Raw genomic sequence first — 24,453 nt, 5'->3', positions numbered from 1 at the left:
AGGGTTTTTTTGCAGTTTATGTAGTTACTATGGACTTAATGCATACATATTATTAAAATTAGGGCTATAACAGTTGTATTGATGTATAGCAACTTGAAATGCTCCCACAAATGGCTCCACAGCATGTAAAAATATAACAAAAGCTCTGGCGGACTTGGTTCTGTGGTCAGTCTTAAAGGGTGAAGTTAAACTCTGTAATCTTCACTGTGTCACAGAGTTCAGTGAGTCCCGTTATTCACAGTATCAATCAGATCATCAGAGAACAGCTGATCAGCAATCAGTGGTGCCAACAGCGCCTCCTGTGGTGAGAGGATGCAATAATGCAATGTAGCATTTTTCCACTCAACACTTGCAGTCATGGAAACTGTCTGTTGGATCTGTGTGACGTTGCTTTCTTGGTTAGAGTTCCTCACAAATGTCCAGATGATTCTTCTAATGAGGCGTCGACCATGTTTTCAGCTCTTTGGAAGAAAACGTCGCCCTTTGCCATCCTTACTTTTCTTTGACTTCTTCAAATGCAGCTGAACTCCAGCTGGTATTTTCTTGGACTTTGCAGCTGTTTCTGGTCATCAGTTCATTCCTGCAAACCTCTGAAGCTGAACAACAATGATGCTGCATTGCTGGCTGATCCCAAAAGGTTGATTCTGTTCATCTGGACGTTTTCAGAAACGTTTGCTCACTGATCAGGTGACTTCTTCAGTCTCAGCTGACTGCAGCTTTACAAGCTTACAAACAGCACATTTGCACAATGACTGAAAGCAGCAGCACCTGATATATATGATACTAATATAATACATATACATATATAATCCATACTAATGATGAAGGAACTGAGCTCACAGTCCATTGTTCATTCAGTGAACTACTCAGTTTATTTTGGGCCTCAGAAATGCTCACTCTGTTTGTACATCACTGTCAGCAATAGACTCATTCTGCTGTGTGGACAGGAACACATGTGACATCACTTCCTGTTTGTTTGTGACTGAAGAGGAAGAAGTTTACAAGGAATCATTTAGAAGAGTTTCAAACATCAACTGATTGAATCCATGAATCTGAAAACGTGTTTGTGAGTGAAAGAGACAGACATGTACAGACTGAACTATCTGTTCAACAGTCAGAGTGTTTCTGTAACAGGAGACACTCTTTACACTCCACTCAGCACAGGGACACTGAGTCACCAGGAAACAAGCCTAACACTAACCCAGGATAAAGAGTTTGAGTGAATGTGGTGTTGAAGGTGTGGAGGTGGATCAGAGTGTCAGAGGAGACTCTGTAGAAGGACAGAGTGCCAGCAGGACAGTCCACATACACTGCTGCTCTGTTAGAGACAGAGGAGGAGGAGGAGGAGGAGGAGGAGGAGGAGATGGATGTTTGTCTGTTATTGTGCCTGACATAAAGAGGACGTTCATCAGAGCAGTACAGACTCCAGGACTGATCATTGTATCCAAACCAACAGTCAGCACTGCATCCTTTCCTTCTGATGCTTCTGTAACTCACTGATATCTCAACCTCTCCTCTCCACTCGACCTCCCAGTAACAGCGACCAGTCAGACCATTTCTACACAGCAGCTGAGGACAAACATCAAATCTGTCTGGATGATCAGGATATGACTGAACCTCCTCCACACGTGTCACCTTCCTGTTGTTGTCAGACAGTTGGAGCTTTGTGTTCACTGTGTTTGTGTCGATTGTGAGTTGACAGGAATCTGATGGAGAGAACAAACACAATCCAGCTGCAGTTATTGATCCATCATCTGTTCATTGATTGACACTTTGATGATGACTCCTGACATGATGAAGATGGTTGAATGTGTGCTGCTTTGTTTTCATGAATCCCATTAAAAACACACTTACACTTCCTCAGACCTGGTCTCAACCATCGGACTCCAGCAGGCTCCACCCTGAAAGGAGGAGGGGGGTCAGAGCAGCACAGTCAGCATGCACACATGGACATTACATGGCTCTCACACACACACTGTTACACACTGAGCTCAAAGCTCGGCTCCACTGTTTTATTCAAAGAAATCTACATTTATTTATCAGCACATTTAAAAACAGCTTGAGCCAAAGTGCTGCACAGAGTAGAGAGAAAATAGGAAACATACACAGTAATGACTATAAAGACTGGTCAGGATTGAAAGCTACAGAGTACAAATGTGTTTCCAACCGGCTTTTAAAAATGTCCAGTGTTGGTGACGACCTGATGTGAAGGGCGACTGTTCCAGAGTTTGGCTGCAGCCATCGATAAAGCTCACCTCTGTTTTTACGTCTAGTTCTGGTCAGAAGCTGCTTATCTGCAGACCTGAGGGCTCCACTTGGATTATTTTGTTAAAGAGAGATAAGATGGAGCCAATCCATTCACAGATTTAAAGACAACCAGATCTGGAAGTGGATTCTACCACGTACTGGTAACCAGTGGAAAAAGCTGGTGATGGGTCGTCTAGCACAGACCCACCGCTGGAACCAGACAATTGATGAGGGAGAGAACTGTGACAGCGCCGTTCCTTCACTTGACCTCAGTCGCTCTCGTCTGCTCCCTCGTAACACTGCTCTTTATTGAGCTTACATGAATATGCACAAGTTCATTATGACGTCTTACACAGGTATGAACAAAGAGTACCAGTCTGTGCATAGTGTGTGTGTGTGTGTGTGTCTGTGTGTGTGTGTGTGTGTGCGTGTGTGTGTGTGTGCATAGTGTGTGTGTGTGTGTGTGTGTCTGTGTGCGTGCGTGTGCGTGCGTGCGTGCGTGTGCGTGCGTGTGTCTGTGTGTGTGCGTGTCTGTGTGTGTGCGTGTCTCTGTGTCTGTGTCTGTGTGTGTCTCTGTGTCTGTGTCTGTGTGTGTGTGTGTGTGTGTGTGTGTGTGTGTGTCTGTGTGTGTGTGTGTGTGTGTGTCTGTGTCTGTGTGTGTCTGTGTCTGTGTGCGTCTGTGTCTGTGTGCGTGTGTGTGTGTGTGTGTGTGTGTGTGTGTGTGTGTGTGTGTGTGTGTGTGTTCCAGATGTGACCCTGTGACCCCAAAGCTGGTGCTAAGAGTCCAGCGGTCCCCCTAACAAAGGGCTCTTATACTTAACCAGACACAGAGTAGGTGTCCTCCTACACCAGGGGTCTCAAACTCGCGGCCCGCGGGCCAATTGCGGCCCGCAGGACGATAGTTTTTGGCCCCACCTTAATATGAAAATGTAATGTTAGTTTGATAATGTATGACACTTTACAGTGTTGTGGGCGGAGCTGAATTAACCCACCAATCAGGGTGGGATATGGATCTCAGGGGACACCAGCCGGGCTTGATGCAAGCAGGGAAACATTTCTCAATGAGTCAAAGTTCCAGCAGCGTTGCCCTGGAGTGTTTCTTTCTTTCCTGTGCCTGGCTGGCTTCCTCCTTTCTATTGGGCAAACGCCGACATTCGCCCCAGCATGCTGCGTTCACAACACTTCAAAAAAAGTTGTTTTTTTAAGTTGCTGCCCAGCGGGACATTATACGTATATAGATTTATACACACGTCAGTGGGATTTAAAGTTATTTTCCACAGAGAGAGATCTCATATTAACTCTCACAGTGATGCGTAGGCGGCGGGATAAAAGAAAAGTCATGAACTCAATGCAGCCCAATTTAGTCTGCAGTCACATAGCGACACCTGTTCATCGGCAACAACAGTCCCCGGTAACCCGGACTAATTATAGGGTCGCACCGTAATTTGTGGCTCGATGTTTTTATTTGCATCACTGCGTTTGCATTGCAGCAAACATGAACATTACATATATTTCAATATAATGTAAAAGCAGTCAAAACAACTAACATCAGAAACAGCTGATGTTATTTGTTATATGTCACGGTGTCATTTCCGCTTCTTTCTCCTGTAACAACAGCCCGGCGCCGTGAGCAGTCGCCTTTTTTGCGCTCGCTATCCCTGCACTTTCTACCATCTGCAAACGCCACGGTGTTCGTGTCGTCATGAAAGACATGAACATCGAGCGTAAAAACAAAGGAGACTGCTACCGGCTTTTTATCTGCCGATCGCCGTGCTACGGTTGCAAGAAAAAGAAGCAGAAATGACGTTCTCTACGCGTTGAGACGTTCCCCGTCCGTCGGCTAAACGCTTGATTGAAACTTCAATGCGACAGTGACACCAAGTAGAATTATAAATGTCACATAGCCCCAAACATGTCTTTTTCAAAGCCTGCGGTGAAGAGAAAGGTTGGTGATGAGCACCGACAATTTCAGGAAAAGTGGGCAATGCAATATTTCTTTGTTGAGCACAGGGGCACCCCGACCTGTCTTATTTGCACAGAGAAAGTTGCGCTGCACAAGGAATACAATTTGAAACGTCATTACACAACTAGACATGCTGAGCTGGATGCAAAATACCAGGGAGACGAGAGAGCGAACCGGGTTGCCAGTCTTAAAACAGATCTACTGAGGCAGCAAGATTTCTCCAAGAAAGCAACCAAAGAGAATAATGCAGCAGTCGGAGCCACGTGGTTAGTGAGATGATTGCTAAAGCAGGGAAGCCATTCACAGAAGGTGGATTTGTCTAAAAGTGCATATTGCAGGCTGCAAATATAGTCTGTCCGGGAAAGAAAGGTCAGTTTAGCAACATCAGCCTTTCTGCCAACACCGCAGCAGATCGCATTTCTGACCTGTCAAGTGACATTTATGACCAACTGTGTGAGAAAGCCAAATGTTTCAGTGTATACTCAGTCGCTCTTGATGAGACCACAGACATCACCGACACTGCCCAGCTCCCAATGTATGTCCGTGGTGTTGATGACAGTTTTGAAGTGATGGAGGAGCTGCTCACAGTAATTCCAATGCATGGCCAGACCACCGCTCAGCAGATATTTACAAGCTGTGTGATGCCATTGAGAATGTTGGTTTGCCATGGAAGAGGTTTGTTGGAATAACAACAGATGGAGCGCCATCAATGACAGGGAGGAAACATGGACTGGTGGCACAAAACAAACTGGAAGAGGAAGGCGTGGAGGAGGCCATTGCTCTGCACTGCATCATCCATCAGCAGGTCCTTTGCAGCAAATGCCTGAAGTTTGACAATGTGATGTCTATTGTTGTGAAATGCATCAACCAAATCAGATCCAGGGGCTTAAAGCACCGAAGGTTCTGTGCTTTTTTAGAGGAAATGGAGTCAGAATATGGGGATGTGCTCGACTTCACTGAGGTACGTTGGCTCAGCAGGGGAAATGTATTAAAGAGACTTTTTGAGTTGAGAGCAGAAGTGAAGCCTTCATGGAGAAGGATGGAGTTAGTGTTCCTGTGCTAACTGATCCCAAATGGCTCATGGACTCAGCTTTTCTTGTTGATATGACACATGAGCTTAATGTACTGAACAAGACGTTACAAGGCCAGGGGCAACTTGTCAGTGCTGCCTATGACAACGTGAGAGCATTCTCCACAAAACTGGCGCTCTGGAAAGCTCAGCTCTCTCAGACAAACCTTTGCCATTTCCCAGCATGCAAGGCACTCGTGGATGCAGGCACACCATTCAGTGCTGATGAGTATGTTGATGTCATTTTGAGGCTACAGGAGGAATTTGATCCCAGATTTGCTGACTTCAAGACACACAGAGCCACCTTTCACATTTTTGCGGACCCCTTCTCCTTTGATGTGCAAGATGCCCCTTCTGTGCTTCAAATGGAGCTCATTGAGCTGCAGTGCAACTCTGAACTCAAAGCAAAGTTCAGGGAGGTGAGTGGAAAAGCAGACAAGCTTGGACAATTTTTGAGAGACTTGAGCCCTAGTTTCCCTCGGCTTTCCCGAATGTTCAAGCGGACCATGTGCCTTTTTGGTAGCACATACTTGTGCCAAAAGCTCTTCTCCACTTTGAACTTCAATAAGTCCAAGTACAGGTCCAGACTTACGGATGATCATCTTCAAGACGTACTGAGGGTCGCAACTGCTTCCTCCCTCAGGCCAAATCTGGCTCGGCTATGCGAGAGGAAACGCTGCCAGGTCTCTAGCAGCAAGGAGTAGGCAAGAGAAGCCATGTTCAGAAGAACAGTTCATTTTCTACAGTGTTCCATTCATGTTCAGAAGAAGGTTATAGAACTGTTAATACAGACATTTCAATCTAAATACAGCAGATATAGAAGACTGAAAGAAAAACACAAGTTCACTGACTAAAAATATCTTATTATTATTTTATTTATGTTTTACAGATTGATTTATTTTCTTATTAATTCTTAATTTGTTTATTCATTTTTCATATTTTGTGTTAAAAAATAAAAATAAAGAGATTTGAGAAGATTGGAATTTTTTAACCATGCCTTTCTTGTGGAAAACCTAATGCGGCCCAGCCTCACCCAGACTCTGCCTGCAGCGGCCCCCAGCTAAATTGAGTTTGAGACCCCTGTCCTACACCATAAATCAGTAAGAGAGGGTACGACCTCTCTCATGGCCCCAAGTGGTGTGTGCATGCCAGAGCACTCTGGAAGGCACACAGAGTCTTTACAGACTACTCAGGATCAAACCTCTATCATTATGCAATCAATTATACAACTCTAAGCATATATGAGTAAATATTTCTAAGCATAAATGACAATCAACAATATAAAGCTTACAGCTGGTTTTAATAACAGAATTCATTTGTTTCTCAAACGAGAAAGAGCTATCGAGAAACACTCCTAAATCTTTAGTTCTTAACTTTTCCAGTGGGCCAAGGTCAACATTATCTGCTAATGCTAAATAGGCTGCCGTTATTAACTAATGCTAATTTGACATGAATTAGCATTATGCACTAATGCTAACACTTACTTTTTTTAAAAATGTGAGTAGCTAATGCTAACACTATTTCCCTTAACTTTATAACAATGTGAACGGCTAATGCTAACACTCTTTTTCCTAGCATTATAACATCTGAGCTGCTAATGCTAAGTAGGCTGCCATTAGCACCTACGTCTAATTTAAGGCAAATACGCATTAGAACCTAATGCTCATATCGTTTTCCTTTGCTTTATAACAATGTGAGCAGCTACTGCTAAATAGCATTAGCTAATAACAGCAGTCTAATTTAATGCAAGTTAGCCTCATTTGCATTACAACGATGTGAGGAGTTAACGCTAAGTATGCTGCCATTAGTGGCTAATTCTAATTAGGGGTGAATAAATATTACCAGCTAATGCTAATATCGTATTCTCTTCCCTTTTAACAATGTGAGCAGCTAGTGCTAGGTAGGCTGATGCTAGCAGCTAATGCTAAAGCTAATATAATGTGAATTAGCATCACATTAGTGAGGAGTTAATGCTAAGTAGACTGCCATTAGCAGGTAATGCTAATTTTAGGTGAATAGGAATTGGCAGATAATGCTAATACCATATTTTCTTGCTTTATAACAATGTGACCAGCTAATGCTATGTAGGTTGCCGTTATTAGCTAATACTAATTTGAGGTGAATTAGCATTATCCCCTTATGCTAACAATGTTTTTTCTTACTTTTTAACAATACAAGTAGCTAATGTGAACACTTTTTTTTTTATTGAATTCTAATTTTTCCCTTGCGATGTGAAGAGTTAATGCTAAATAGGATGCCATTAGTGGCTAATTCTAATTTTAGATGAGAAAGCATTAGAAGCTAATGCTAATACCATATTTTCTTGCTTTATATCAATATTAGTAGGTAATGCTAAGTACGTAGCAATTATTAGCTAATGCTAATTTAGGTGAATTAGCATTATCCACTAATGCTAACACTGTTTTTGCCAACTCTTTTCCCTTGCATTATAACAATATGAGCAGCTAATGCTAAGAAGGCTGCCATTATTAGGTAATGCTAATTATTATGTGTGTTAGCATTATCCGCTGCTGCTAGCAATGTTTTATCTTACCTTTTAACAATATCAGCAGCTAATGCTAACACTACTTTAATTTCAGTTAAACCTACTTAGCATTAATTAACTTCATTTAGCATTAAGAAGTTTTTGCTATAGGCTACCATTAGTGGCTAATGCTAATTTTAGGTAAATAGAAATTGGCAGCTAATGCTAATACCATATTTTCTTGCCTTATAACAATGTGACCAGCTAATGCTAAGCAGGTGCCATTATTAGCTAATACTAATTTGAGATGAATTAGCATTATCCGCTTATGCTAACAATGTTTTTTCTTACTTTTTAACAATACGCCATTAGTGGCTAATTCTAATTTTAGATGAAAAAGGATTAACAGCTAATGCTCATACTGTTTGCTTTGTAAGAATGACAGCAGCTAATGATATGAAGTCTACCGTTATTAACTAATGCTAATTTGATGAGAATTAGCATTATCCGATAATGGTAACTCTTTTCCCCTGCATTATAACAATGTCAGGAGTTAATGCTAAGTAGACTGCCATTAGGGGCTAACTCTAATTAGGGGTGAATAATTATTAGCAGCTAATACTAATACCGTTTTCTCTTTTTCCTTATAACAACTTGAGCAGCTAATGCTAATTTGATGCGAATTAGCATTATATTAGTGAGCAGTTAATGCTAAGTAGGCTGCCATTATTAACTAATACTACGTTGACGTGAATTAGCATTATGCGCTACTGCTAATACTGTTTTCTCTTACTTATTAAAAATGATAGTAGCTAATACTAATACTCTTTTCCGTTGGGTAACAACAAAGTGAGGAATTAATGCTAAGTTGGCTGCTTTTAGCGGCTTATTCTAATTAGGGGTGAATAATTATTAGCAGCAAATGCTAATACCGTTTTCTCTTTCCTTATAACAATATGAGCAGTTAATGCTAATTTGATGTAAATTAGCATTATATTAGTGAGGAGTTAATGCTAAGTAGGCTGCCATTAGCAGCTAAAGGTAATTTGAGGTGAATAAGCACTAGTAGCTAATGCCAATACCCTTTTCTCTTGTGTTATAATGATGTGAAACGTTAATATTGTTCTCAAACAACAGAATGAGAATGAAATATTGATTCTAACAGGGCCCATAAACAGCATTAGCTTAGCAGCATTAGCTTATCAGAGTCTCCATCATGGTCACACAAATCCTTAGCGGAGCAAAGTGGCCTACTTAGCAATAGCTGCTGTAGAAAGCAAAGGGAAAACAGTATTAGCATTAGCTGCTAAATGTGCACTTGAGAACAAATCTATTGTGAATTCAGCCGTGAATGTAGTGTTTCCAGTAAGCTTCCATTTCCAAATGTTAGCTGCTCCTGTCTGCCTCTTTGTCACACACACAGACTGAAATGATTCACAGCCTTGTTTCATCCTTCTGTCAGTGTCACTGACTGTCACTGTGACTGTGGACATACAGCATGGGAAACACACACATGGCTGATACTTGTATCTAAAGTTACAAAATGTTGTCTCTGTCCAAATATTACCTAACTGTAAGTCTACTTTTAATGAAACTCTCAACATGACTTATCAGTTATCATTAATGTTCCTGCAAACAGACTCCTTGAAGACCCCCTACATAAATATCCATGTACTATCCAGCTAGACTAGTGTGTCTGTCCCTGAAAAGATTCCTGCATGTGTGATTGTTCATGTCTCATCTGCAGGAAACAAACAGGAAGTGAGTGAAAGACACAGGAAATGATTCCAGCTCTTCCTCCTATATCAGACATTCTCTCCATACCTGAGAGTGTCCAGTCTCCAGCCTGGATCCTTCAGTCCAGCCGACAGAAGCTTCATTCCTGAGAGACCTGGATGATTGTAGCTCAGGTCCAGCTCTCTCAGATGGGAGGGGTTGGAGGTCAGAGCTGAGGCCAGAGAAGTACAGCTTTCCTCTGTGATCAGACAGCCTGACAGACTGCAGACACACAAAACAACAATCCATCTGTTATCCATCTCTATAGCAGCATAACTAAGTGATGGTTCAGGGTCACCTGATCCAGATCTAACTATAAGTTTTATCAAAAAGGAAAGTTTGAAGCTGATCGTCAAAGTAGAGAGGGTGTCTGTCTCCTGAACTCAAACTGGGAGCTGCTTCCACACCCAGTCCAACATAGCCAGGCTTTCTTTGCTGCTTTGACAAAACCTCAAATCCCAGTCAGAGATGGTGAGCATCATCACAGTGATGATCATTTCTCTGTTAACCCAGGCTTTCTGCTTCAGGATCTGTGCACGCTCACAGAACAAGGAGACCTTTAAACATCATTTCACTAAATGGATGGACTGAGCTCAGCCTACAGATGAACTGGATAAATAAAGATTTGACCTCAGTGTGCTCAGTGTTCCTGTCTATTCCTAACATATTCCTAACATGATAGCTGCACTTTAGAGCTCTAAAACTGGAACTGACACATATTTAAACTCCACATGTTACTCAGTACATTCAGTTCTGACACTCACCCACAGTCCAACAAAGGAAACATGGAGATCACATCAGTTTGTCACCAAAGTCTAATTATTCCAGAGGGCAGTGTTGATACAACTAAAGTTATTTTTAAGCAAAGTTGAGTTTTTTATTGTCGCAATACTTCATGTCTGAAGTATCACTTAAATGCATTACACGCTGTTGATGGCAGCAAACAAACCACCCAAACAAACAGAGGTGGGAGGCTTGGGCAGACTACGTAGGATCAGCTTGTGGGAGGAGTCAGGATAAAACCAAAGAAAGACAAGCTAACAAACACCACAGTGAAGTGAGTAGCTACAAACTGCAGGCCGATTAGTGTTGTTGAAGAAGTTGGTCTGAGGAACGTTCTTAGGATCAACAAATGACGGCATGTATGAGCCTCCCTCAAGACGCACCATCACAAGAAGAACACATGAGCTGTAGAAAAAGGAGAGACTACGACAGCCACAGCGTTACAACGTGCACCAGCTGTTGGTCTCTCTGGAGACTACTGGGCGTGGCTGGGTAACCATGGTTACTTGGGAGTTACAGTACATGATATTAATGAAGAGTGGGAGCTGCGTTCTATAGCAAACAATTTGTTATGAGGTAATCAGCTGATCTTAGTTTAACCGGAAGCCCTTCACAATAATTGCAATGCCTTTATTTTGTACAACTACCATCAGTTCGTCTGTACTGATGGTAACTTAAAGTCACACTAATGTCGTTTAGTTTCTATAGTTTATGTAGTGGAAGTATACTACAGTACTCTGATCACTGATAGGATAGATTTATGTAGATATACACCTTTGTGTTTAACATTACTGCATTATAGTACTGTGATCTTTGTCCTTATATATGGCTATATTAGCTATACTGATGTACGTACATATAACTGGATATGTAACTTATCTATTCATCTTATTTGTCATGTATTTGTATTGTGTACTTCCTTTTTGTAAGAAACCACACACATGATCACAGCCGCAAGAATCAATCAGTGAAAGAATAAAGTGTCTCAAACCAAACCTTAAGCTCTTTATTCCACATGCTGGGATCATTTGGCCTTCAGTGGTGTTCTGGCTGACACACTGGAGTGAACGGAGTGCTAAAGAGTGAATCGGACACACCAGTGTCATCTCTGATATCTCCACTACATTTAATCGTCCTTCAGCTTGTGGCTGCCGTTAGCTGGTCTGCTAGTTAGCTGATTTGCTATTTAGCCGGTGTGCTAGTTAGCTGGTGTGCTAGTTAGCCGGTTCGCTAGTCAGCTGGTGTGCTGACCAGCGAACCAGTAGGTTACAAGATGAGCTTGTCTGTCTGATGAGCCAGCTCTCTCTGTCTTGGTCATTTTGTCCTTGGGCAAAACCTAACCTACCACTACAACTGTAGCTTACCTCCACCAGTGTGTGAATGTGAGAGTGAATGAATACAGGGAGTGCAGAATTATTAGGCCAATGAGTATTTTGTCCACATCATCCTCTTCATGCATGTTGTCTTACTCCAAGCTGTATAGGCTCGAAAGCCTACTACCAATTAAGCATATTAGGTGATGTGAATCTCTGTAATGAGAAGGGGTGTGGTCTAATGACATCAACACCCTATATCAGGTGTGCATAATTATTAGGCAACGTCCTTTCCGTTGGCAAAATGGGTCAAAAGAAGGACTTGACAGGCTCAGAAAAGTCAAAAATAGTGAGATATCTTGCAGAGGGATGCAGCAGTCTCAAAATTGCAAAGCTTCTGAAGCGTGATCATCGAACAATCAAGCGTTTCATTCAAAATAGTCAACAGGGTCGCAAGAAGCGTGTGGAAAAACCAAGGCACAAAATAACTGTCCATGAACTGAGAAAGGTCAAGCGTGCAGCTGCCAAGATGCCACTTGCCACCAGTTTGGCCATATTTCAGAGCTGCAACATCACTGGAGTGCCCAAGAGCACAAGGTGTGCAATACTCAGAGACATGGCCAAGGTAAGAAAGGCTGAAAGACGACCACCACTGAACAAGACACACAAGCTGAAACGTCAAGACTGGGCCAAGAAATATCTCAAGACTGGTTTTTCTAAGGTTTTATGGACTGATGAAATGAGAGTGAGTCTTGATGGGCCAGATAGATGGGCCCGTGGCTGGATTGGTAAAGGGCAGAGAGCTCCAGTCCGACTCAGACGCCAGCAAGGTGGAGGTGGAGTACTGGTTTGGGCTGGTATCATCAAAGATGAGCTTGTGGGGCCTTTTCGGGTTGAGGATGGAGTCAAGCTCAACTCCCAGTCCTACTGCCAGTTTCTGGAAGACACCTTCTTCAAGCAGTGGTACAGGAAGAAGTCTGCATCCTTCAAGAAAAACATGATGTTCATGCAGGACAATGCTCCATCACACGCGTCCAAGTACTCCACAGCGTGGCTGGCAAGAAAGGGTATAAAAGAAGAAAAACTAATGACATGGCCTCCTTGTTCACCTGATCTGAACCCCATTGAGAACCTGTGGTCCATCATCAAATGTGAGATTTACAAGGAGGGAAAACAGTACACCTCTCTGAACAGTGTCTGGGAGGCTGTGGTTGCTGCTGCACGCAATGTTGATGGTGAACAGATCAAAACACTGACAGAATCCATGGATGGCAGGCTTTTGAGTGTCCTTGCAAAGAAAGGTGGCTATATTGGTCGCTGATTTGTTTTTGTTTTGTTTTTGAATGTCAGAGATGTATATTTGTGAATGTGGAGATGTTATATTGGTGTCACTGGTAAAAATAAATAAATGAAATGGGTATATATTTGTTTTTTGTTAAGTTGCCTAATAATTCTGCACAGTAATAGTCACCTGCACACACAGATATCCCCCTAAAATAGCTAAAACTAAAAACAAACTAAAAACTACTTCCAAAAACATTCAGCTTTGATATTAATGAGTTTGTTGGGTTCATTGAGAACATGGTTGTTGTTCAATAATAAAATTATTCCTCAAAAATACAACTTGCCTAATAATTCTGCACTCCCTGTAGTGGGATTGTAAAGGGTCTTTGAGGGTCTCGAAAAGCGCTATATAAATGCAATCCATTATTATTATTAAGAGCATCTTTAGGCCTGACTGTGCTCATCCTTCCTCCAACCTCTCCTTACCAAAGATAACAACTACATCAGTATTAGCTCAATAACAATTTCTGCAATTCAATTGTGGACATTCATTTTTAAACCTTGTGTAAAACGATAAAACCTCAAAGTCTGAGCATTATTCTTTGTGCAAACAGCTCTTGCAGGTTCCCCCGGACTTAGGTTATTTTTATTATTTAATTACTTTCCTTTAAGCAGCTGTTCAGGCTACTAAACTCATCCCAGAAATAACAAGTGACACCATTAATAGTAGAGGTGGGAATCACCATACAACTCGCGATACGATATTATCACAATACTTAACGCACGATACGATATTATTGCGATTTTTTAAAATATTTTGCGATATTTAAATTCTGCACATAAAGGTAAACTTTATCAATATTCATTTTATCTAATATCAAAGTCTCACACTCAGTCTTTCTGTCATTTCAGTCAGTTTTATTGTTGACAAACTGAACGGTTTGTATTACAGTCTAGTCCAACTTAACTGAATGCAACCATCTGGTACAATTACAGCTATTCTGAACTATGCAATTTATGAAAACTATGCAGCCCCTTCAGCAACTGAAGAATTTGAAAGTAAATTTTAAAAAAAATATAATTTTACATTAAATAAAAAAGTTTCAAACTTAATTAAAATTAAACATGTCTTAAATTAAAATAAGTAAACTGTCATGTTTATTGCTGCCAAAAAAAAAGTTAAACACATTTGGACAGTGAAGGAATGTCAGGATTCTTGCTCAGAAAAAGGATCAACATGCTCTGAAGTCAACATGCTCTGACTCCAGAGCATGTTGATGTCAGAGAAAAAATTGTTTGTAACAAAATATCGATTTCTGCTGTCCCTGTATCGATACATTATTAGCAAACAAAATATCACGATACTACACAGTATCGGTTTTTTCCCCCACCCCTAATTAATAGTGGAGCTAACTTTAACAGGTGAAACTGATTTGACCTATAAGGCTACTGCAGTTACTTGTTATCAAGGTTAGTACGGAAGACATCTGAATGAGGTAGTTAGTAGTATGTAGTTAGTACCGGGCGACTCCCCTCCCCCACATCGGCACCAGAACCCTGTATTTTCTACAGGGTAAGACTTCCTGTTTTATCAAACTATGGCCATTACTACTGTGATCATTTGCAGCCCAGTGTGCCGCTCTCTCTGCTGGGATGAACCACTGGAGCTCACCCAGTCATCCCTCTCTTTCTCTCAAGAAGAAGTGAAATAAATATATTTATTATGTTACGAGTCTAATATTCTTTAAATCAAACTGTAATGAATAAATCAAGCAAGAAGATTTGGTGGCTCCACGTGTTGTAGAAGAAAAGATAAACATCTCATTTTGAGAAATCAGCCTTTAAAATTAAGTACTGTGAATAAAAAACAAACAGCGAGCCAATCAGCAGTCGCCAATATCCTCCTAATTTCATTCACAAAGAAATCAAATATATATATATTATGGGCCCAAAGGAGCCTAAATCTTTAAATTAGGCAGTGCATGAAGTATTTTTTTAAATAAACAAAGACATGACTATAACAACTTTTAGTAATTCAGAGTCCAATTATCCACTCAAATGTAAATAAAAGTTCACTTGACAGCTGTATAAAGGTTACCTGTTTATACAATAATATAAGTCACATTTCAAATGATCATCTGTGGAAAAGTTTGAATCCTGACCTGAGAGTTTCCACTGCACACTGTGAACTCTTTAGTCCAGCGGACAGAAGCTTCACTCCTGAATCCTGCAGGTCAGAGTTACTCAGGTCCAGCTCTCTCAGACTGGAGGACTGGGAGCTGAGGACTGAGGACAGAGCTTCACAGCTTCTCTCTGACAGGTTACAGCCACTCAGTCTGAAAAATAAAAGACAATCTATAAAACAAGTACTCATGTAGAGTTTGTTAATACATTTCACAACATTAAATGTTGACTTTCTATTTTTTAAAGGAAACATAAACATACTAAGATACAACATCATATGGATGAACTTTAATTAAGAATTCTAAAAACAAACTGTTCCCTGATCTGACCTCAGAGTATTCAGTTTACAGTTTAAACGTTGTAGTCCAGCAGACAGAAGCTTCACTCCTGAATCCTGCAGCTTTCTGATATTCAGGTCCAGCTCTGTCAGACTAGAGGACTGTGAGCTGAGAACTGAGGACAGAGCTTCACAGTTTTCCTCTGAGAGTTCACAGATGTTAAGTCTGAAGATAAAAACATGAATAAAGATTGTTGTTAAAGTGTAATCAGGGTGCAATAGCTTATTGTCTTGTGCTGAGCAGGTTAGTATAAGTTTACCTTAACTTGGAAATGAATAAAAATGCTATGAGACAAGGATAACTGGATAAAGATATAAACAAAAACAAACATCAAACACATAAACAAACAGAACTAAACAGAATACAAATTGATCTGACCTCAGAACATTCAGTTTGGCATGTGGACTCTCCACTGCAGCAGACAGAAGCTTTACTGCTGAAGCCTTCAGGCTGTCGGTACTCAGGTCCAGCTCTCTCAGACTACAGGACTGGGAGCTGACCACTGACAACAAATTTTCACAGCCTTCCTCTGAGACGTTACAGCTGCTCAGTCTGAGAGAGAAAGGAAAAAACAAAAACAAAAAAAAACAAACAATATATGTGATCAAATTAAATTTGTTTATATGTTGAACCCTTTTTTAAAAAAATTTATTTAAACCTATGAGACTATGAGTGCTACCAGTCCAGTGCACATGATTGGTACCTTGATGGTACCTTGCTCAGGGGTACCACAAGGTAGCTATTCGGTGGATTCGACCCCTGACCTTATGATCATGGGGCGACCACTCTGCCTACTGAGCTAATAATTCTGTGTACACTGTCATACAATATTAACTAAAACAATTATTTTAGAAAATTTTAGTAATTCAATAATCATGCTCATTACCTGTGTATTGTGAATAACACTTGATTTTAAACACTAGCTGTATAAAACTCTTCCTGTTAAAGGTGTGTATAAAGGAGATGAGCTGAAATGCAGACTTCATGGAGAATGTTTGCTGTCAGGATATATCAAAGACAAAGCAGAGATCCATCCAGTCTCTTCCACTAAGCCCACAGAGGGACAGACAACCACTCTCACTCACACCTGCATGAAGTTTAGATCACCAGGTAACCTAACTGCATGTCTGTGGACAGTGGGAAGAAACTGTAGAGGACCCAGAGTGAACCCACTGTAATTCTGTGATAACACTGGTTATGGAAGCCTTACAGTTACATATGGTTACTGACAAGAAACACGACCTTAGAGGCAATTTCAGTAATGAAGACCGAGTTTCTCCCTCCATACAGGATGAAAACATGACAGCACAGCAGAGATTTATATTTAAAAAGGGAGGGTGTGCACTGAAAGTGAGATACAAACTTGAACTTAAATTATGAACATCAGAAAAAGATGTAGGTGAAGTCTGGCAGGTGAAGTTTGTGCATTAGAATAAAACAACCAAACTCCTGGAGTTGGAGACAAATGAACAAGCTGAGGATAATAAACCTGTCAGAGGGGCTGAAGCATCAGAGCTCATGTTCTTATAGGCTGGGTCTGGATTGTCCTTTGATAAGAGTTACAGAACAAAGTGTGTTTTAGAAATGCTGGAGTGAAACATTAAAACTACCATATATTTACCGAGTGACTGATGACCATTTAATTTACTATTTTAAAAAAATGTTACAGTGCTCTTTGAACTCAGCATTTCTGATTTATTTCCCATGATTTTAACAATGAAGCGATGACAACATGTTTACTCACAGAGCTTTGTTGGAGGCTTTGACCACTGGCAGCATTCTCAGAAGAGCCTCCTCTGAAGCAGAGTATTTCTTGAAGTCAAACTCATCCAGATCTTCTTCTGATGACAGTAAGATGAAGGTCAGAGCTGAGCACTGAGCAGGAGACAGTTTACCTGTGGAGAGACTTCCTGAAGTCCTGTATTGTTGGATCTCCTCCACTAGAGAACGATCATTCAGTTCATTCAGACAGTGGATCAGATTGATGCTTTTCTCTGCAGACAGATTCTCACTGAGCTTCTCCTTGATGTACTGGACTGTTTCCTGATTGGTCAGTGAGCTACTTCCTGTCTGTGTCATCAGGGCTCGTAAGAGAGTCTGATTGGTCTGCAGTGAAAGACCCAGGAGGAAGCGGAGGAACAAGTCCAGGTGTCCATTTGGACTCTGTAAGGCCTTGTCGACAGCACTCTGGTAGAAGTGTTTCTCTGCAGAATCTCCTGTTTCAGACTTCTTGGATGTTGTTTGTTGTTGTTCCAGCAGATTGAGTCCAGAGTTGATGAAGGTCAGATGGACATGAAGAGCAGCCAGCAACTCCTGAACACTCAGATGGATGAAGCAGAACACCTTGTCCTGGTACAGTCCTCTCTCCTCTTTAAAGATCTGTGTGAACACTCCTGAGTACACTGAGGCTGCTCTGATATCGATGCCACACTCTGTCAGGTCTGATTCATAGAAGATCAGGTTTCCTTTCTGCAGCTGATCAAAAGCCAGTTTTCCCAGAGACTCCATCATCTTCCTGCTCTCTGGACTCCAGTGTGGATCTGTCTCAGCTCCTCCATCATACTTGACCTTCTTCACTTTGGCCTGAACCACCAGGAAGTGGATGTACATCTCAGTCAGGGTCTTGGGCAGCTGTCCTCCCTCTCTGGTTTCCAGCACATCCTCCAGAACTGTAGCAGTGATCCAGCAGAAGACTGGGATGTGGCACATGATGTGGAGGCTTCGTGATGTCTTGATGTGGGAGATGATGCTGCTGGCCTGCTCCTCATCTCTGAATCTCTTCCTGAAGTACTCCTCCTTCTGTGGGTCAGTGAACCCTCTGACCTCTGTCACCATGCCAACACAGTCAGGAGGGATCTGATTGGCTGCTGCAGGTCGTGTGGTTATCCAGAGGCGAGCAGAGGGAAGCAGTTTCCCCCTGATGAGGTTTATCAGCAGCACATCCACTGAGGTGGACTTTCTAGGGTCAGTTAGGATTGTAGTTTTGTGGAAGTCCAGAGGAAGTCGACACTCATCCAGACCATCAAAGATGAACACAACCTGGAAGTCTTCAAAGCTGCAGATTCCTGCTTCTTTGGTTTCAGTAAAGAAGTGATGAACAAGTCCCACCAAGCTGAACTTTTCCTCTTTCAGCACATTCAGCTCTCTGAAAGTGAATGGAAATATGAACTGGATGTCCTGGTTGGCTTTGTCTTCAGCCCAGTCCAGGCTGTATTTCTGTGTTAAGACTGTTTTCCCAATGCCAGCCACTCCCTTTGTCAGCACTGTTCTGATTGGTTCGTCTCTGCCAGGTGAGGCTTTAAAGATGTCTTCTTGTCTGATGGTTGTTTCTGGTCTGTCTGGTTTCCTGGATGCTGTTTCAATCTGTCTGACCTCATGTTCATCATTGACCTCTGCAGTCCCTCCCTCTGTGATGTAGAGCTCTGTGTAGATCTGATTCAGGAGGGTTGGGTTTCCTGCTTTAGCGATGCCCTCAAACACACACTGGAACTTCTTCTTCAGGGTGGATTTAAGGTTACGATGACAAACTGGAGCTTGAAGTTCTGAATGAGAAGAAAAATAAACACTCAATTCCAAAAAGAACTAATCTTTAAAACATGTTGCTCCATCTTCCATCTCTGGAAAATGTTCATTTATCCAGCAGCTTAAATCTTTAGATAAATCCTCTTACTGCTCTGCAGACGGTCAGCCAGCTCCTCCTGCTTCATTCTCATCAGGAAGTCCACTGTGATCTTCACAAACGCCTCTCTGCTCCTGCTCCTCTGACTCTCTAAGCATTCTGGGTAATCTGGACTCAGAACCTTCTGGATCTTCTTCAGCTCGTTCTTCACAAAAGTGATGATGTTGTCCTCCAGCAGCTGGAACAGAATATTTATGAATGAGCCAATCAGACTGAAATCATGGAGCCAAACATCAGATCCATGTTGGACACACTGACGATCCACTGGTCTACAAAGAGCAGCATGGAGATGACTGTGAACAGAACAGATGTAACAGTAGTTGTTGTACATGTACAGACCATAAATATGGAGTCCAGCTGTGTTTGATGCTGCTGGGCAGACTGACCACTGGGAACCTCTGAGCTCTGCTGGTCCACTCTGTGGAGGAACCATGAAGGATTAGATCAACACAGGATAAAGATCCAGGAGTTTCTGCTCAAATAACTTCATCTGAATCAAGTCTGTCAAGTTTTAAACTCTCAGATTGTGAACATATCAGTAATTTTCAGTCTGTTTTCATGGACGTCCTTTCAGTGGTGATGTCAGGGATGATTTTGAAGAAGCTCATCAAACTGAACCATCAGCAGATCACTGCTCCAAAACCAGAACATGATCCGAGTCTCCCTCCACCACCAGAACACCAGCTTTACTAACGTGGTAGATCAGTGTAGTACAGATCAATAACTGATGAGTCATTTGATCAAAATCACTGAGTGCTTCACGTCTGACCCTCTGATGCTTCTGTGGACATTTTGCATATTTAATGAATGTCTGACAGTTTTACATTCATTCTATGAACACAGTGGAAATGTTGTGTTATAGTCTCCATGTTGTTTCCAGCATCATAAATTCTTAAGTTCAGAAAATTAGATTCTTTCTTCACAGCTGAAAAACAACAACATTTATTCTCTATTGAAATCTGCATCGTCCACTCCAAAGGTCACAATCTGAAGGTAACATCTGGTTTTGTTCCCTGTGGTTAACTCTGAGCATCAGTATGGTGGGATTTATCCACTACATCCACACCACTGTGGTTCAGTGTTGTCCTGATGGAGTAACAGCAGCCAGTATGATCCAGGCTTTAGCTGCTGGGTCTCTGTGTGACCTCTCAGACTGTTTAACAGATCAGACACAAAGAGAATCAGAGCAGCTCTGTTCTTTAAAGACAAACATGAACCCACTCAGGTCACACTTTCCCCACAGATATGAGCATCACTGTCCTCAAACAGCAAATGACCAAGTCGAACATTTGGATCTTTTCTCTTTCATTGTTTTCTTTTTAATGAATCTTTGTAACAATCTGAGGATGTTTCAGGTCATATTTATCCAGGAAACACAAACATGTAAAGGAGTCATCACAGCGCTCTGACCTCGTTGCTCCAGGTTCACCACTGAAGTATGGGGGTGGAGTTTTGGACCGGTCACTCCTCACAGACGGACAGCTGGACCCTGCAGACTGTGACCTCTGACCTCTGCAGACACAAACATGATTGAAGCAGCTGTGATCACACAGACTGCAGATAATGCAGCTGTTTCCTGTCAGTAACATCCTCTTAGATTAGAGTTCAGCTTTTTACAGGAAAACTGGACAAAACTGATTTTTGTTACAAACTCATTTTCATTTCCTCTCAGCTCACAAACACAGTCAGACAATCAACCAGAGTCAACACTGATTATAATGTCAGTGCAGAATTATTTCTGTTACTCAGTGAGTTCAGCTCTCTGACCTCGTTGCTCCAGGTTCACCACTGAAGTCTGGATTATGATCTTTGGACCGGTCACTCCTCACAGACGGACAGCTGGACCCTGCAGACTCTGCTCTGTCCTCCTCTTCCTCCATCATCATCTTCAGTCAGTCTGAGAGGTAAACCACAAACACTCAGTGAGTTCACATTAACAGGAGGAACTGAGTTACAGTCGCTGACCTCTGACCTGTCATGTGACCATGAAACCAGGTCAATATGTCTGTAGGTTCAGTCATCCAGGTCATGTGATCTAAGGAGCTTGGAGAGAAAAGAGACGTCTTTAAGTTTCTGGAAGACGTTTCATCTGAGAAGCTTCTTCAGCTCTAAAACCAAACGGTGGAGAGTCCCAGATATTTAAACCTGAGAGGGAAAGAAAGCATGTCGCTGACCCACCACTGATGTTATTTCAAGGAGGAAACTGAGAGCCTTTGCACCAGGAGCACAAACATCAGCTCCAGCAATGATCCACTGATGTGTTTTTATTCCATGTATGAATGTTGTTATTGACAGAGATGACGTTTGTGTGTCAGTGATGCAGTGACTGTTGTTGTTACCTGTACAGGCTGGTTAGACTCTATGAAACAGATCATACAGATCTCTGCATGTTAGAAGAGACTATTAAAGGTCATGAATGAGACAAAGGCAGGGAGGCGTCCTTTACAGCTAAACAGCAGAGTGAGAGAACAGCCAGCACCTCTACATTTATCACATTATACAGCACATGTATGATACTGACAGGGATGAGAAGAATTTAGTGATTCTGATCCCATCATTGATATTACTTATTGATTCTCAGTAGCTCTGCTCTGACAGTCACCACCATCACTGAGCAGCATATCAAAGACATTTGTGCACATTAACTGCATGTTGTGGCTCAAATGTTTGTGCATGTTGGAGGCATTTCCTCTTTGTTGTGATCAGTGTTGGTCATTACTCAAAACAGTCATTATTACACATATTACACAGAACACTTTAATTAAAAGTAATGGAGTACGTTACTTCATTACTCCTCATAACATTACTTTGATGTTACTGTGTGAAATGAACAAATGAGCATGTAACAACATGAAGCTGAGGTACAGCCCCACACACCAACACAGATCCTGATGAGGTCACGTGATGTTTCTCTGAGTGTTTATGAACACAAATCAAAGATGAAACAGCACAAAGACACTTCAAAGTGATTCTACTGTAGAAACATGAACAGGTAGAAACCTGCAGCCTGACTGCTCATCACTTTGTTACCTGTTCAAGTTCAGCAGCAGCAGCTCACTTTATCACGGTGCTGGTCTGGGGTCAGTGTTTACTCAGCTTTACGTCACTCTGGCTTCTTGGCTAGCTTAGTGTTAGCTTAGCGTTAGCTTAGTGTTAGCATGCTGTGTGGCTAGCTTAGCGTTAGCTTAGTGTTAGCATGCTGTGTGCTAGCTTAGCGTCAGAGCTCTGCAGGTGTCTCGTGTGTAAACATTAACCACAGTGACAGTAAAGGAGGTAAAGGGCTGTGACGTCATCACGTACGCTGCGTCCTCTGTGGGCTCTGAGTGAACTCAAAGTACAAACTACAAGTACACAAACACGAACGTAGCTCAGAGTGGCGGACACACTCGGCCTCGTTGGTCCAGCTGTGAGTCCGTTACCGTGAACTATGGAGCGGCAGATTTGTGCTGAACTAAGCTGCACACAGCTGATGTTAGCCAGGAAACATTACACACTGACTTTAATGGAGAGACCGGAAATACAAACACACACAGTTTGTTGTGTGAAGAAATCAAACACGAGCTGAACAAACAGTAAAGTTCCTAAAGACAAACTGTTAAAGGAGGAAACAAAGCAAACTTACAGTTTCTTCACACACCAACAACAAGCTCCACTCCACACCTGGACACTAAACACGGACACACAGGTGAGCTGCTTCCTGGAAGGAGGCGGGGCTCCACCTGAAACTCAGCACAGGTGGGAGGGGCTCAGCTCTGTGTGTGCTGATGTGTTAACTTTAAAAATATGCCGTCTGACTGCTCAGACTGAGTCAGAGTAAAGTTCACATGCTGACGTGTGGAGACATGAAACCTTGTTGTAGCTGCAGGTGTGAACACACTGATCCCAGATCAGCTCTGCTGTATTTGTAACATGAACATTTCTGCTGCAAAGCTTCAAATGTTCAGCATGTTTCTCTGTTTCCAGTCTATAGATCCAGTCACACTTTCTACCTTCACCTGTGCAGTAAAGACTGAGAGCAGAGCTGAAAGCAAGCGTCCAATCAGTGAGCAGCATCAACACCTGAGCTTCATTCAGACTCTGTTATTGAAGATGTTGTTGGTACAAAGTTCATCTGCTGCTCACATGAATCCATGAAAGATTTATTTCACTGAATGTTTGTTCAAAGCTCATTTCAACCTGTTGAAGTCATGAATGAAAGTGCAGACTGAGAGTGGATCACATGATGTTTAAGGTGTGTCATGTGACATGTTCAGTATTGTCACACATGTCTAGATTGTCCCTGATATCATAACTGCTCAAACACTGATGATTATATTTGAAGAATTATTACTGATGGCAGCAAAGTTTGAATGGAGCTCTCTGTCTGTGCTGATTTGTCGCCCTCTGGAGGTCAAAACACAAACTGCATGATGTCACTGTAACCACCACAGTGAGCATCAGTGATGCTGATAGTGTGTTCATCACAGACGTTCAGGCTTCATGTTGACATGAATCAAAGTGAAAGCAGAGAAACTGGAATGAATCAGGTGTTGTAGAAGATGGAGAAACAGGTTGGAGAGAGGATGCTGCTCCTTCTTTCAGATCAAACATGTCGTGTTGTTCAAGTGCCGTCAGCGTGACGCAAAGAAACCATGGAAACAAAGTGTGAGTGAAATCAGTCCAAAGTAACAGAGTGAAGAGCAGCAGATGAAGCACAGAGGACACAAAAAGGAAGGAAAGAAGGAAACAAGGTCCATCTGTGTCCTTTCAAACAAACAAGCATCAACGTCCAGGACTGAAACATGAATCCACATATTTATACACATATTTATTTAATGAGAATAAAACAAGAATATTTATAATCCATCAGCAATAATCAGGCCTGGGATCCTCCTGGTTACAAACAGGGTCCAGGACTGGGACACTCAGGTGGATCCTGCAGGGTCTGGTTCAGGAAAAGGTGGAGACCAACAGAAACAGTTTTAGTAGAAAGGTATGATTTCATTTATTTGAAGAGATCAGAGCATTATTCTGATTATTAAGCTTAAGTCAAATATACTAATGCGCAGGGCGCCGTGACACTTAATGATCTGTTATTGTACATTTGTCACATGTGTGTATTTGTTGTTGTGTTTGATTGATTGATTGATTGATTGATTGATTGATTGATCATACTTTATTCATCCCGAGGGAAATTGGGTTAAGGCTGCCAGCCGTGCCAGCGCCATCTTACCCTTCCGACCATACATACATTACACAAACATCACATGGGGAAGACAGGTCAGAGAGGTATAACATGGAAAAATCACCACATGAGGAAAGATAAGGAGAAAAAAAAATAACTCCCCCCAGT

The 24,453-nt window shown here is 41.9% G+C and overlaps 1 protein-coding gene across 1 annotated transcript; it reads right to left on the bottom strand.

Moving 5' to 3' along the window:
* On the bottom strand, positions 1 to 23,225 carry LOC308409652 (protein NLRC3-like). The gene is made up of 11 exons (XM_080902558.1): positions 22,744 to 23,225; positions 20,889 to 21,018; positions 19,461 to 19,539; positions 19,113 to 19,299; positions 17,187 to 18,984; positions 15,821 to 15,994; positions 15,434 to 15,607; positions 15,083 to 15,256; positions 9,589 to 9,762; positions 1,855 to 1,901; positions 1 to 1,706 (listed from the first exon to the last, which is right to left on the bottom strand). The coding sequence occupies exons 2-11, from the start codon at positions 21,005 to 21,007 to the stop codon at positions 1,156 to 1,158; spliced, it is 3,477 nt and encodes a 1,158-aa protein (XP_080758684.1). The 5' UTR covers positions 21,008 to 21,018; positions 22,744 to 23,225; the 3' UTR covers positions 1 to 1,155.
* Between the last annotated feature and the right edge of the window lie 1,228 nt (positions 23,226 to 24,453).

This window comes from Rhamphochromis sp. 'chilingali', assembly GCF_963969265.1.
Source record: "Rhamphochromis sp. 'chilingali' genome assembly, chromosome: 14".
Classification (NCBI taxonomy): domain Eukaryota; kingdom Metazoa; phylum Chordata; class Actinopteri; order Cichliformes; family Cichlidae; genus Rhamphochromis; species Rhamphochromis sp. 'chilingali'.
This window is presented reverse-complemented; position numbering and strand designations above follow the sequence as displayed.